At 46.3% G+C, this 13,741-nt stretch overlaps 1 protein-coding gene across 3 annotated transcripts in view; it reads right to left on the bottom strand.

Moving 5' to 3' along the window:
• DIS3L2 (DIS3 like 3'-5' exoribonuclease 2) overlaps positions 1 to 13,741 on the bottom strand; it is a 456,478-nt gene that overhangs the window by 273,342 nt on the left and 169,395 nt on the right. For all 3 annotated transcript variants that reach the window (XM_006171133.3, XM_006171131.3, XM_027769346.1), the window contains 2 exons: positions 11,571 to 11,671; positions 4,689 to 4,936 (listed from right to left, as the gene is read on the bottom strand). In XM_006171133.3, the coding sequence (XP_006171195.1) occupies positions 4,689 to 4,936; positions 11,571 to 11,671 (349 nt within the window). The remainder of the gene's footprint in view (positions 1 to 4,688; positions 4,937 to 11,570; positions 11,672 to 13,741) is intronic.

The raw sequence follows: 13,741 nt of genomic DNA, 5'->3' as shown, positions 1-13,741 counted from the left end.
CCAAAAAAAAAAAAAAAAAGAAAGAAAGAAAAGAAAAGAAAATTGAGTATTTTGCCACACAGACACTAGGGAGAGGGCAAAGCATTGCTAGCAAGGAAGTGTAATGTGCCCAAGTTTGGATTTATGAAAACTATAATCAGCTTGGGAAACGGCAAGCACCGAGGCCTCAGTGAGGGCATGGTGGGAGCCAAGGTTACCCTTGGTGAATCTCACGGGGAAATGCTCTCAGCACCCCACCACAGGCCCATGTCAGGCGCCTGGAAGTTCACCCAAGAGTCTGTCCTTCCTGCCCCATTTCTTAGCAGTCATTGCACCTGGGACAATCTAGTCTCCCCTGCTCCTTCTGTCTCCTCCACTGCACCCCACTGTTCCAGGGCCTCCCCATCCCAGACGTCTACTGCAACGGCCTCTTAGCACCTCTAGCTGCCTGTCATGTCCTTCCCACCCACTCTGCCCTTTCTGTCAAAGTGGTCTTTTACCAAAAGAGGCCTCTGTCCTCCAAGAAGTGAACCTGGATTCCCTTCACCCACCTCCTCCAAGCTTCCTGCAAATTATTTTATTCCCATGGAAGAACTTACAACTTCGGCTTTGTATTATAGTTAGAGGTCAAAGAGACACAGGTCAGTCATTCATCTGCTTTATCCACAGCCCTTGTCGAGGGCTGGGCCCGCAGTCCTGCTAACTAGGCAGTGGGTCACGGCACCCTGGCCTCCTGTCTCTGTTGAAACTACAACTCAGACAAAACACCTGTCTCAAGCTAGTCCAGTCTGATTTTCTACCCTAGAAATTCTACCATGTGATCTAGACCTCAGCACGTGACCTGCAGAGCTGGCAGAGCGGTTTGGGGCCATGGGTGCTGTCATGTGGGGAGACAGCCACATGTGGAGAGGGGCAGATGAGTGCAGCTCCCACGCAGAGAGGGGTCGAGAGAGGAGGCCCCGCGGTGGCTGGGCTGGCCGGGTGGCTGATGGAAGCTGTGACTCCTTTGCTGCCTTATTAGTTCTGAGTTTCTCATGGGACTTACCCCATTTCCTGCTCTGGTTTTTAGGAGAACCACAAGCTTCTAATGTTAGTCCTTCCTTTTATTTAAGTTAGCCCTGGTGGGATTCCATTTCCTAGAATCAAATGATCCTTCTGACATTTATGTACGAGTCTTTCTGCATTCGATTACAGTTCCTTGTTACCTTCGAATTTCTCAGACAACATAACATAGACCCTCACACACAGTTATCAAAACCCGTCTGGGGGACCAGCAGTTAGCGTAATGGCTATGTTGCTGGACTCCCACATAGTCGACTGCGGTTCGCGTCCTGGACCCTCTGGCTTAAAACTCACGCCGGGCGTGTGTGTGTGCGTGCCCAAGATCCCGAGAGGAGAATGGAGGAGAAGGGATTGCGGCGTGACCATCACCCCTAGGGGTTGATTTCTCACTTTCTGTCTCTTTGTCTCTCTCTCTGTCTGGCAAGCGCACGCACCCTATAGCAAAAAAAAAAAAAAACCGTCTGGAGAATAAACAGAATTTACCTATGAAAGAGGTAAATGACTTTAACTCGAATAATGAGTACAATTACATAGGAAGAGGAAGTTCTACACTTTCAAGGGGTAGGAGTGGAAGGGCAGGAGAAAAATACCTGCAGAGGCCACCTTAGCCTAATCGACTGAGTCTGGTCTCTGTGGAAGCTGGCCCAACACCTCCACCACAGGAGGTGTGACCTTCCGCTCCTGGCCGAAGCCCAGCGAAGGGCAGAGAGGACACTGAGCCGCCATGCACAGCGTGTTCTGATGGGCAAACAGTGACCTCAGGTCCTAAAGACTGGCAAGTAACAGCCAGGACAAAACGGCAATGCGACCACCAGCACGCAACAGCTGCTGCCCTCACCCACATGCGACAGATGTCCACGAACTTCATCGTGGAAACAGGCCACATTTTATTTCAGACAAAGTTTCTCTTTTTCATAAAGATTTTAAAACGCACATTTAAAAAAAAATAAAAAAAGACTTTTAATGTCTTTCTGTTAAGAACACAGAGGAAAAGCATTATGTTCCAGCTAAATATACATCTGCTTTTTTTAATTTTGAGAATTACATGATTAATACACGATTGTCATTTTAAAATATTCTTCCCTTAGAGCCAGCAAACATACTTTCTGCCCCACAGGTCTGACTGCTCTTTCTGGTGGGAGCTGTACTTTACCCACAAGAAAAGAGCTCCCGCTTGAGTGATGGGTCAGCTATAAAAATGGGGCGATGGGCCACTCAGGCAGTCCGAGAACGTGGACCCCAAAGGTGTCCCGACGACACCCTCACAACCTGCACACTGAGGGAGCAGTCCAATCCAGTGTGCATGCAGGGACGTGACAGCGGCAGATAACAGACTAGGCCGGATTTCCTGAGCCGATGTGAAAGTCCTCCTTCTCCCTGCCAAACAAAGCGAGGCTGCGTAATCAGCAGGGCCAGGTGGCATGCCAATCTCAGGCCTTTTGACTCAACGGTGAGAAACTGGCCAGCCCGTGGGAAGGGCTAGTTAGGGATCAGGGGTTGACGTCACTTGTGGATAATGAGTTAGGCTTAAAAATGATGGCACTGCAGTCATGCCACTGGAGAGCAGAAAAGAAAGTGCAGCTGACCCTAAGCAGCTCTGAGGTCATGTAAGTCACTGACGGCCACGGAACAGGAAACGTGCACAGGGCAGTGATGCTGCTTTCTTTCCTCTTTTTTTTTTTTTTTTCTTTTTTTGAGAATGTTTTACCTTAGGACATGTGCTCATCAGAGAGAAAGAGAGAGACAGACACAGGGGGAGGAAATGTGAGAAATCATCCCCAGATGGCCACACCACAATCTCTTCTCCATTCTCCTCTAGGGATCTTGGGCACACACACATATGCCCAGTGTGAATTTCAAGCCACCAGGTCCAGGACTCAAACTGCAATCAGCCATGTGTAAGCCCAGCAACATAACCGCTATGCCATATGTATACTGGTCCCAGGGCAGTGCTTCTTAAATTGCATTGGTATGACATGCAGGTTTGACACAGTTTACTCTGCTAGGCCTGAGGATGGAGTCAGCCTGCAGAAGAGCATACCGTGGCCATGCACTCGGCTGGGGCCCTTGTCACCACAGGAGAGTCCACCCCAGACAAGGCGATGACAACAAGCAAGTCACAGCCAGACTACAAGGAGCTGCCAGCACAGGCTCTGCTCCTGACTTTCACTTCCTGCGAGGCATAAGGGGCAGAGGTGTAGGGCATCTGTAACAAAGGCATAGCTTAAACTTAACATTGCTTTTATTTCTAAATAAATACCAGTTCTACAAAGAGAATAAGCACAGCATTTGCTCAGAGAGCTGGCCCAGCTGTTCAGATGAAAATATGACGCTCCGGGACTATGTGATGTCTATTAAGTTAGACTGATTTTTGACAGCTTCCACAAGAACATGCTACCCTTTGCTGCTTACTGTAGTCATTTAGTTTTTCTGTTTTGCTTTAGGTTTTTGCAATAGAGCACGTGCGCTTGCCAGAGAGAGACAGACAGAGATGATGGGAAGGAAAGTGAGCAATCATTCCTCCTCCCCAGGATGGATAGCCATGCCACAATCCCCTCGCCTTCATTCTCCTCCCGGGCCTCTGGGCAAGCACACACATGTGCCTGGTATGATCCTCAAGCCACCAGGTCCAAGACTCGAACTGCTGTGGACCATGTGGGAGTCCAGTGTCCCATCTGCTGGCCCCTAGGATCATTTAGTTTTTAATGCCACAGATGAAACCTTTGAATATCAATAGCAACAAATTGCATCATTCAAACATGTCTTCATACTCATATATATATATTTTTTGGAGAGGTTTTTGCTATAGGGCGTGTGCACTCACCAGAAAGGCAGAAAGAGATAGAGAGACAGAAAGCGAGAAATCACCCCCCGGGGGGATGGCCATGCCACAATCCCTTCTCCTCCATTCTCCTCTCGGGATCCTGGGTATACACGCACACGTGCCCAGCGTGAGTTTAAGCCACTGGGTCCAGGATTCGAGCTGCAGTCAACTACATGAGAGTCCAGTGACTTAGCCATTATGCCAACTGCTGGTCCCATACTCATATTTTAAAACAAAGGAGCCTGACGTTTCCTGAAGTCTGGACTTTGCATATTTTCACCCTGGCACAGGAAAGAAGACTGGCTGGCTGCGCAGTGAATTCTCCACAGTACACAAGTGCAAATGCGATTCACGACATAACAAAACACAAGCAGAGGTTCAGACACTGCTTATATTTCATGCCAAAAAAACAAAAACAAAAAGGTGGTGGGCCTGGTAATTAAAGAAACCTATACACTATCCGTGGAGGTGACAGGTAAGGGCGATTTTTTTTAAAGAATTATTTTATTTCATTTATTATCATCATTATTATTTGTTCAATTTGACCAGAGAGAGACAGAGAGAGAAAGGGAAAGTAGGAAAGCAGGCCTCCAGGTCCAGGACTTGAACTGCAGATGGCCATGTGGGAGTCCAGAGCCCTTAACCACCATGCCACTTGCCAGCCCCAGGTAAGGGCAATTTCTAAAGAATTGGGATGAAAATACACCAAGTATAACATCTTAATAAAGAAAAAGTAATTAAAGCACAGAAAAAGTCTACCTGAAGGCCACCTAGCCAGAGTTCTGCCTGTGGCCTGTGGTTTTTCTTGCCAGAGATCACCTACCCCAGAGCAAAGTTGTTGTCCTCTTTCCAGTCCACAATGCGACAGATGAACAGCGTGTTGGTGTAATCTTTAGGTCGGGACACAAAGTCCTGGGGACAGTCTTTGAGAGGCACATAAATTCTAGGCACTCGGTGGTCTGAGGGAGAGAACAGGGCGTATTTCCTGAACAGTTCACTGTTCTTATCGGCCAAGAGTTTGAGGAAGCCAGTTGCTGCTCGAGAATGGTTTTTCTCCAAGATGTGAACCACCTGAAAACACCAAAGATATGGTCAATACCAGTTTTCCATAGAGCTGGGCAACTGGTGGGGACGTCAGTGGGACATGCTTTGATCAACTAGCTCAGTCCAGTAGTGCTTCTGGGTGAAAACGAAGTGTTTCTCAGTGATTCTCTGTGACTAATCCATATTTAAGTTACAAGTTAAGTAGCTAGTAAGTATACATAACCAAGGAAAAACACTGCGACACAGGGATAAATCAGATGACAGTGCTGAGGCCAGCAGGTGGAGTGGTGGTTAGGGGCTCTGGACTCCCATATGGCCGACAGTGGTTCAAGTCCCTAATCTGGCAGCTTGCTTTCTCACTCCCCCCACCCCCACCCCTCTATCCCTCTCTGGTCAAACTAAAAATAAATAAAATAAATAAAGTTAAATAAAAATAATTCTTTAAAAAGAAAGTGCTTTGGAAGCCATGACCTAAGTCTTACAGCGATATGGGAGGCTGCAGCAGGGAAATGGGACTCCAGGTATTTTTTCCTCTTCTTTTTGTTTTAGTTTTTGCTATAGAATATGAGTGCTCGCCAGAGAGAGAAAGAGAGAGAGAGAGAGAGATCGATCGATCACCGCCTGGGGGACAGCCGCACTGCGACCCCTTTTCCATCCTCCTCTTGGGATTTTGGGCATGCATGCACATGTGCCCAGAGTGATTTTCAAGCCACTAGGTCTGGGACAGAAGTCACAGAGTTGACTATGTGGAATCCAGCACCTTAACCTCCATGCCACCTGCTGGCCCTCTAGGTACATTTTCCACATTATGTTTTTCTCACATGAACAATATCATTATCTCACATTAACGACCCATTTTTTAAGTTGCTTTAAAAAGTTATTAGACATAAATAAGTTACTGTTCTTTTTTCTTTTCTTTTTTTCTTTTTTTTTTTTTTGAGAGGTTTCTGCTAGAGGGGGCTTGTGGTCCCCAAGAGGTTTCTGCTATAGGGTGCTTGTGCTCGCCAGACAGACAAAGAGAGACATAGAGACAGAAAGCAAGAAATCACCCCCCCAGGGCGGACAGTCACGCCGTAATCCCTTCTCCTTCTCCTCCATTCTCCTCTCGGGATCTTGGGCACGCAGGCACACGCGCCCGGCGTGAGTTTAAGTCACCAGGTCTGGGACACAAACAGCGGTTGACTACGTGGGAATCCAGTGACATAGCCATTACACTAACTGCTGGTTCCCAATAAGTTACTGTTCTTAATTATGCCTTCTACAGCCAGTAGGAGAAATATTAGTATTTAACCTTCCTTATTTCCCAGATTAAACTCAGTCTCTCAATTCAGCAGGTGACCATCTGGGCCACCATTCTACCGTGTGTATATGCTATTTCTGCCAACAGAGAGGCTTTCTTTGGAAAGTGAGTCTTCTCCCTTAGGGGCACCCAGAGGGGCATTATTCCTGAACTGTATCAGCCTCTGCCGTAGACAGTCCAGTTTTGTCCCTTCCTTGGAACAGCTGTTGACCTCCTGCTAGACTCCTAAGAAAGGATTCGAACTGCTACTGAGCTGACTGCTACCCTTGCTCAGCTCTCCGACTTCATGTGGGAGTTCTCAGTCTGTCCGCAGAGAACCACCGAACCAGGGGAGCCCACCTCGCCTCTCCCACAAGCACTCGCCAGCTCCAGACCCGTGGACGAGTGTCTTGGGGCACTGTCTTCTCATCCATTGTAAGCTCTCTGTCCTTCCTCCAATTCTTTCTTCTCCTTGGAAAACACCTTTCTATACTGAATAAACTGCTGTGTCCTCTTTCAGGAGCTCCAGCTGCCCCTTTGCATGCACCCGTCGTAAGCACTGCCGGCTCCAGGTCCTCTGGGCAAAGGCTGCTCCTTCCCCACCCAGCACCGGTGTCCAGGTTTGCCTGTGCTGCACCCTGTGTCCACCTCGTGAATGTCTCTGCGTCCTTCTCTGGTCCAGGCTGCCCTCTGTTACTGTCTCCCACTGACCTCCTGGGCACTCCATGACACTTGGCTAAGGCCTGCCTCCCCCACCTTCACCGGGTGACTGACCCCGTCAACATCTTGTACCCACAATTCCTGTCTCTCTCCAACACCAGCAGCCTCACTTCCATTTAGTTTCAGCAACTCCTCCTCATGGCCAGCCCTCGGCATCCTTCAGGCTAGTCCCATCCCAATATCCGCCCTCAGACTGCTCCACCTAGCAGCTCTGCCCTCTCTCGTGTCACATTCCAAAGGCTTTTAGACCACACCAAGGCTTTTCATGCCTTCGTCCTTTCCTGCTCTGAGTCTGTCTGCTACATCTAAGCCTTAAATCCTACCTCCCCAGAGCCACCACACTCCATCCCTTCAAGTCTTCTTACTACACTGTCAAGTACCTCACCCCTCCTGTCCTTCCACTTCACCCACCCTAAAATCCTCAGTCCCGGAACTGTTCAGTCACGGTATTCTCTAACCCGAATACAAGCTTGATCAGAAAAGGGATTGCAACTGTGCAGATGAATACCACTACACATTAATGTTGTACAGCTTTTGCTAGAATCTCTTAAGATATTTTGTTCCCAGTTCTCATTTTTAAATAAGAGAGTGAAAGACAGCAAGCCTATGTAAGGCAGGGAGACAGAAAAAGACAGGCACTTTTAAAATATTTATTTATTTAGAGATTTTTGCTATAGGGCACATGTGCTCACTGGAGAAAGAGACAGAGAGAGAGAAAGTGAGAAATCACCCTCCTCCCCCCTCCCCCCACCCCCCGGGAGGTGGCCACGCTACAGACCCTTCTTCATTCTCCTCTTGGGATCTTAGGCATGCACATACATGTACCTGACATGAGTTTTAAGCTGTCAGGTCTAGGACTCAAACTGCTCTTGGCCATGTGATAGTCCAGCACCTTAACTACTATGCCACTTGTTGGCCTGAGATAGGCACTTTTTGACAAGGTCTTTGCCAGGTCAAGATCTTTTCTGCCCCAGCCTCCCAGTCAGCTGACACCACGGAGTGCACCACGGTACCCAGACCATGTAGGTTGGGCTGGGAACTAAACCCCGGCCTCCCATCTGGCTTCTGCCATTGCACAGGGCGCCCTCCCACTGGCACCACGTAGTGAGGCCTCAGTCTTACTCTCTTGACCTTCCCCTTCTGGGATCCAGTTAGATAAATGCTGAATAATTTTTATTGTCCCACAGCTCCCTGGGGCCCTGTTCATGTTTTCCCCATCAATTTCTTCTTTGTTTAGATTGGGTAAACTGTATTGATCAGTCTTCAAGTCAATGCTTGTCATCTCTATCCCACTGTGAAGCCCACTTGGCAAGTATTTTATTTCTGTTACTGTATTTTTCAGCTCTATAATTCATTCAGTTCTTTTTAATAACTTATATTTCTTTGCTGAGGTTTTTCTATTTTCTTAAATGTTTCAAGGGAACTTTCTTCTTTTTCTCTCTCTCTTTCTTTTTGATTGCCAGGGGGTGCATGGGCTCATAGAGAGAAAGCACCCCCAATGAGGCATGGTCATGCCACGACCCTTCTTCCTCCATGTCTCCATCACAATCTGGACAGGCACACATCCGCTTGGTGCACTTTTCAAGGTACCAGGGTCAGGATTTGAACCACAGTTAACTGTGTGGGATTGGTTCCCTAGCCTTCCCTCAAGTGAATTTTAATTGCTTGTTGAAATATTTTCATGATGGCTGCAACAGCTCAGTGTTGAGAACAGGTGATTGTCTTTTCTCACACAAGTTGTGATTTCCTGGTTTTCACTTCTATCCTGGACTTCTAGGCTCTCATGTTGAGAGACTCAGAAGGTAAGCCTTTTATCTGAGAAGGCAGTCACCTTGTCTAGGTTTAGCAAGCAGGTTCTGGTACTTTCAAACTTTGGTTCCCATGACAACTTCATTTCAGAGCCTGTGCAGTACTGTCTTGGCACATTTGGTAATGCCGTGTCACTGGGGTTTCCACAGTCTTCACAGGGACGGCCTGTGGGGTGGAGGGAACTTCCTCAGGTCAGACCACCTGGTCTAAGTGTAGAATGGGAATCTCCAGCCTACAGAGACAAAGAGGTTTCCCATTTAAGGCTTCTCAGTGTGGCGGGATCTTCTATACTGGGTCTAGCTGGTTTCCCCAGTGTCCCTGGGGGGGAGGGGGGTCTCAACCCCGTGAGCACAAAGGGGCTTCTCACAGTGGCTGCCTGTTGTGGCAAGACCCCTTCCACTGGCATCCTCAGGCTGTCTGGTGCCTCTGGGTAGGAGAGAGGACACAGAGGTATCCTCGGCTGGGCCGGTTCTTACAGCAGCATCTGCCTGGTGCGGCCACTAGGATGCGTGGTGTTTCTTGGTGGGAGAGAGAAATCTTCATCCTCGGGGCCACTTGTCACCAGGGCTCCCAGGCGATTCCCTGTACAGGTGTTGCTGGGATTGCCTGGTGTTTGGAGGGATTTCTGTTACATCTGAATGAGGAATGGGTCTACCCAGGCCGCCTTCCATTGCTAGGCTGAGATTCAGAAACATGGTGTCCGAGTCGCCTTCTGCTGGTGAAGATTGTGAGGTGCCTGCCACCATGTCGTTTCTCTAGTCCTGGGGTCTCTAACTAGCTGACCTTCCTCTTCTCACCGTTCAGAACTCTCCTCTGGTTGGCTCTTGTCTCTTCCACATTTATAGCTGTGCTTAGTGGGAGGAGCAAACAGAAGCGAGTCTGTGACATCTTGTGTGAACCAGAAGTCCTCGCTTAATGTTACTTTCTGACAGCACGGAACTGCACTAAACAGTGTGCCATAACTCGTGATTCATATGGCCTTAGTAGTCATTGCCATGACTACTACGACAGCATGTAAGAGCTGTTTCGCCTGTGAGTTTAGGTTGCCTTCATTAACAGACATTATCCAAAAGCAGGGGAGGGTTAGAGGGCAGTAGCCCACTGTAGGACTCGAGTCTATCAGCAGAGTGCTGCCTCAGCCCAGCTCCAACCTAAGTCTTTTAGGAAGGCAGCCCAATATGGCCTGATATTTTGTTTTGGCAAGAGAAGCCAAAAGTCTCATCTTTTATGTGCATACTCCCCTCCCCCCTTTTTAAAGATGTAAGCTATGAGGTCCGATTTCTTAAATACTGCACAAACAAAATGGGTCTGTGAGCCAGCCTTCAGGTCCAGGCTTCCCACAGGTCGTGACCCTTCACCTCTAGCATGTTGCCTGGTGCCTGGTTCTATGCTGCCGGCAATTAAGAGCTGGATAACGGGGTGGGCAATGGGAGTAGTGCATGTACAGTATAATTTTGGAGTCCTCTTGTTGAGATGCAGCTGAGAGACTCCCTTGACCAACTTGCCGGGAGTGACCACTCTGCATTCCCAGGTTAAGCCTACTGACAGACGCCTCTGTATACGAAGCCTTGCTATGATGCCACTTTATCTGTGCCTGTCACCGCTCCGCCATGCACTACTTGCACAGCTAGAGTCAGCCGGGCCTAAGCTCACATCTGAAAAGGCACAGATACGAGCATATACAGTTGCAAATAAAATCCAATCACGCGAAACAGTGGAACACAATGTAACTACAATTGCTGTTTCTAAGATAAGTGATTTGAATTCTCTGGAAAATCTGTTAACGAACTACTAAACATTTATTTTTGCATTAGATATGCGTATGACAATAAAACAAAATCAAAGCACTCAACTGGACTGGTGTGAAGCATATTCATGTTGGGTATATTCAACTTACAAGCAAGTGATGTTACCATTAAATGTATAAAATTTTAATGAATAAACAAACAAACAAAGAAAAAATCTAGGAGTTTATATCCATATTGCTTCTCCAGTACCTAAATGTTCACTCCACTTTAAATGATCCAAACTGGAAGTTTGGTCCAATCTGCATTCCCAGGTTAAGCCTACTGACAGACGCCTCTGTATACGAAGCCTTGCTATGATGCCACTTTATCTGTGCCTGTCACCGCTCCGCCATGCACTACTTGCACAGCTAGAGTCAGCCGGGCCTAAGCTCACATCTGAAAAGGCACAGATACGAGCATATACAGTTGCAAATAAAATCCAATCACGCGAAACAGTGGAACACAATGTAACTACAATTGCTGTTTCTAAGATAAGTGATTTGAATTCTCTGGAAAATCTGTTAACGAACTACTAAACATTTATTTTTGCATTAGATATGCGTATGACAATAAAACAAAATCAAAGCACTCAACTGGACTGGTGTGAAGCATATTCATGTTGGGTATATTCAACTTACAAGCAAGTGATGTTACCATTAAATGTATAAAATTTTAATGAATAAACAAACAAACAAAGAAAAAATCTAGGAGTTTATATCCATATTGCTTCTCCAGTACCTAAATGTTCACTCCACTTTAAATGATCCAAACTGGAAGTTTGGACCAATGCTGCATTACAGGTGTGATTTAAGCAAGAAAGATAATACAGAATGCTAATCAACCTCCCCAAACTCAGAGAAAAGGCCCTGGCCTTGTTCTCAAAGACAGGCAAATGAAAGTGTACTTACATATTTCAAACTATGAAAAAATTCACCTTTTATGATTCCTTGCTTCCACTGACTTTTCTGATTAACTGACCCACTACAGTCCTGACTGAATCACAAGAGACCTTTGGAAAGTAGCTCGGGGACTGCCATTTGGATGGGGAAAATGTGTTAGCAATGACCTTTGCTGATCTTTGCAGTGACTTCTCTGGTAAAGCTCTTGTGCCCTGTGACACGGAGGTGCTCTCGTCTTTTGTAAGTGGTGCGCCAGCATTCTCTTCTCCTAAAGTGAAAAGAAAGAAAAAGAGAGACAAGAGGTGGCATCAGTCAGAGGACTATCAACCCAGAGGGTTTTAAACTCAGATCCAGGATTCTTGGACTCCACTTGCCCCAAACCACTCATTTTCCAGAAGAGGAACCCCAGGCCCCTGGCAAAGGCCAGAGTTGCTGCACACTGTGAACGCACGCCCGGGCATGGCCTCACAGACTGCACCCTCTTCCCCTTAGTGTCAGTCACGTGCTAAACGTCACACAGTGGGGGGCATCAAACCACGCTGAGCTAAGCTAAATCGCCCGTGTGTCAGAATGCCAAGAAGCTAGATGTCAAACACTGCCCCAGCCCACGATGAAGAACAGAGATAGGTTCATTTATTATGCACATCTGCTGAAATAAAACAAAATCAAATAAATGTTAACATTTAAAAGTACTTTGGTACCAGCCATAACAAACAAAATGGTGGAAAATAGATTATATTTATTAACTAAATAAATTAAAAACCCAACCCTGATTTTCCTGGCTTTTCTTAGTGACATTATATAAAGAGTAAAGCACTTAAATGTCTCTTAATGTCTAATTTTTCTTTAAAAACTTATAAAACGTACATTCACCTAAGAAACTGAAATCATATCTCCCTAGGAAAGAGGCAGTTAGGCTCTGTCCAGAAGTATTAAAAATACTCGTGAACAAAAGCAGCAAATTACATACTTCTGAACACTTAAAATGTATTTTTACTGTGTTACACTGGATTTCTCCCATAAAACATTCTTAACCAACTCTCCTGGAGTTTCTGGATTCTGGGGGTCATAACCAATTCAGGCAGATCCACCCCAGAGAGCTAAGAGAGACTTATATTGAATACTTATCATCATTTAGACATTACCGAGGCCAAAATAAATAAATAAATCCTTTCAGGTTGGCTGACTCTTAGCAAAGGCTCAGCTTAAAGCCAACTTCTACCATTCTGTTGTACTCTGGAAACACTGACATGATCTGACCTGGGGGCTTAAGAACAACCCACGGTTTGCTTTCTCATCTATGCTGAAATCTGCCTACTGAAGTGCCCACTGAGAGCAGGATCCTCATTGTTTTCCAGAAGGAAGAAGCGAACAGAAACTTTCCTGTTATAGAGCACCCTGTCCATCAGTAAAAGAGGGCTTCATCTATGTTCATCTTTTATTTTCAACCTATAGTTCAGGATTTGAAAATCATCAGAGGCTTCCAGCACATTTTTCATAATCACAGAGAGAAAAAAAAAAAAAAAGCTGTTGATCTGCTTGTTCCATAACATACCTTGCCAACGTGTTCTACAGAACCAGGTATTTCAGAAAAGAGTAGGAGGCCGGGATTACCATAAACAAATACATTTCACTGGGTATGTGACATCAGAGTTTTTTGTCTCAAAGGCTGGCAATTAAAACAGAGCAGTGAGAGGACGAGTTTTTCCAGGGCAGCTCAAATCCTGGGCACACAGCTTTCTGTGACAGTCACTGATGGATCCATCTTAAAACGTTACTTCGGATTGAGGACAAAAAGTCTGACTACTTTTCCTATTTTCCAAAACCTTTTCAAAAGGGACTGTGGGAGTCATGCCCACAAACATTAACAGACCATTTATTTTATTATTTTATTTATTTATTTATTTATATTTACTTTTTTTAAATACATTCGATCGCATTATTTAGCTTACAAGGTGATCATTTCAATATGTGAACATTTCTTCCGGTTGAGTTGATCAAAATATAACAACACTACCTCCCTGTCTCAACAATGCTGTCTTCGTATCCCTCCTCCAAATGTTCTTCCCCAGGCCCCACTCCTCCATACACACCACATCTGGCATTCACATCCACCTGCTGTGTTTGTACATCCTTTAGCCCGTCAGTTTCAGTCATAGAGTGCAGACATTCAGTATGTATTAAGTGGGGACATACAGTGTCTCTCCTTCATAGCCTGGCTTGCCTCACTCAGCAGTAAATCTTCTGTTTCTAAGAGAGCTTCACATCAGGTCGGAGCTCAGCCGGGCTGTCAGCTGGCTGCCTCTGTTCTCCAAGCAGGCTCCCCTGCCTCTCTGCC

This window comes from Tupaia chinensis, unplaced genomic scaffold (assembly GCF_000334495.1).
Source record: "Tupaia chinensis unplaced genomic scaffold, TupChi_1.0 Scaffold149383_1, whole genome shotgun sequence".
NCBI lineage: Eukaryota > Metazoa > Chordata > Mammalia > Scandentia > Tupaiidae > Tupaia > Tupaia belangeri.
Note: the sequence above shows the minus strand (reverse complement) of the source record. Positions and strands in the feature narration are given on the sequence as shown.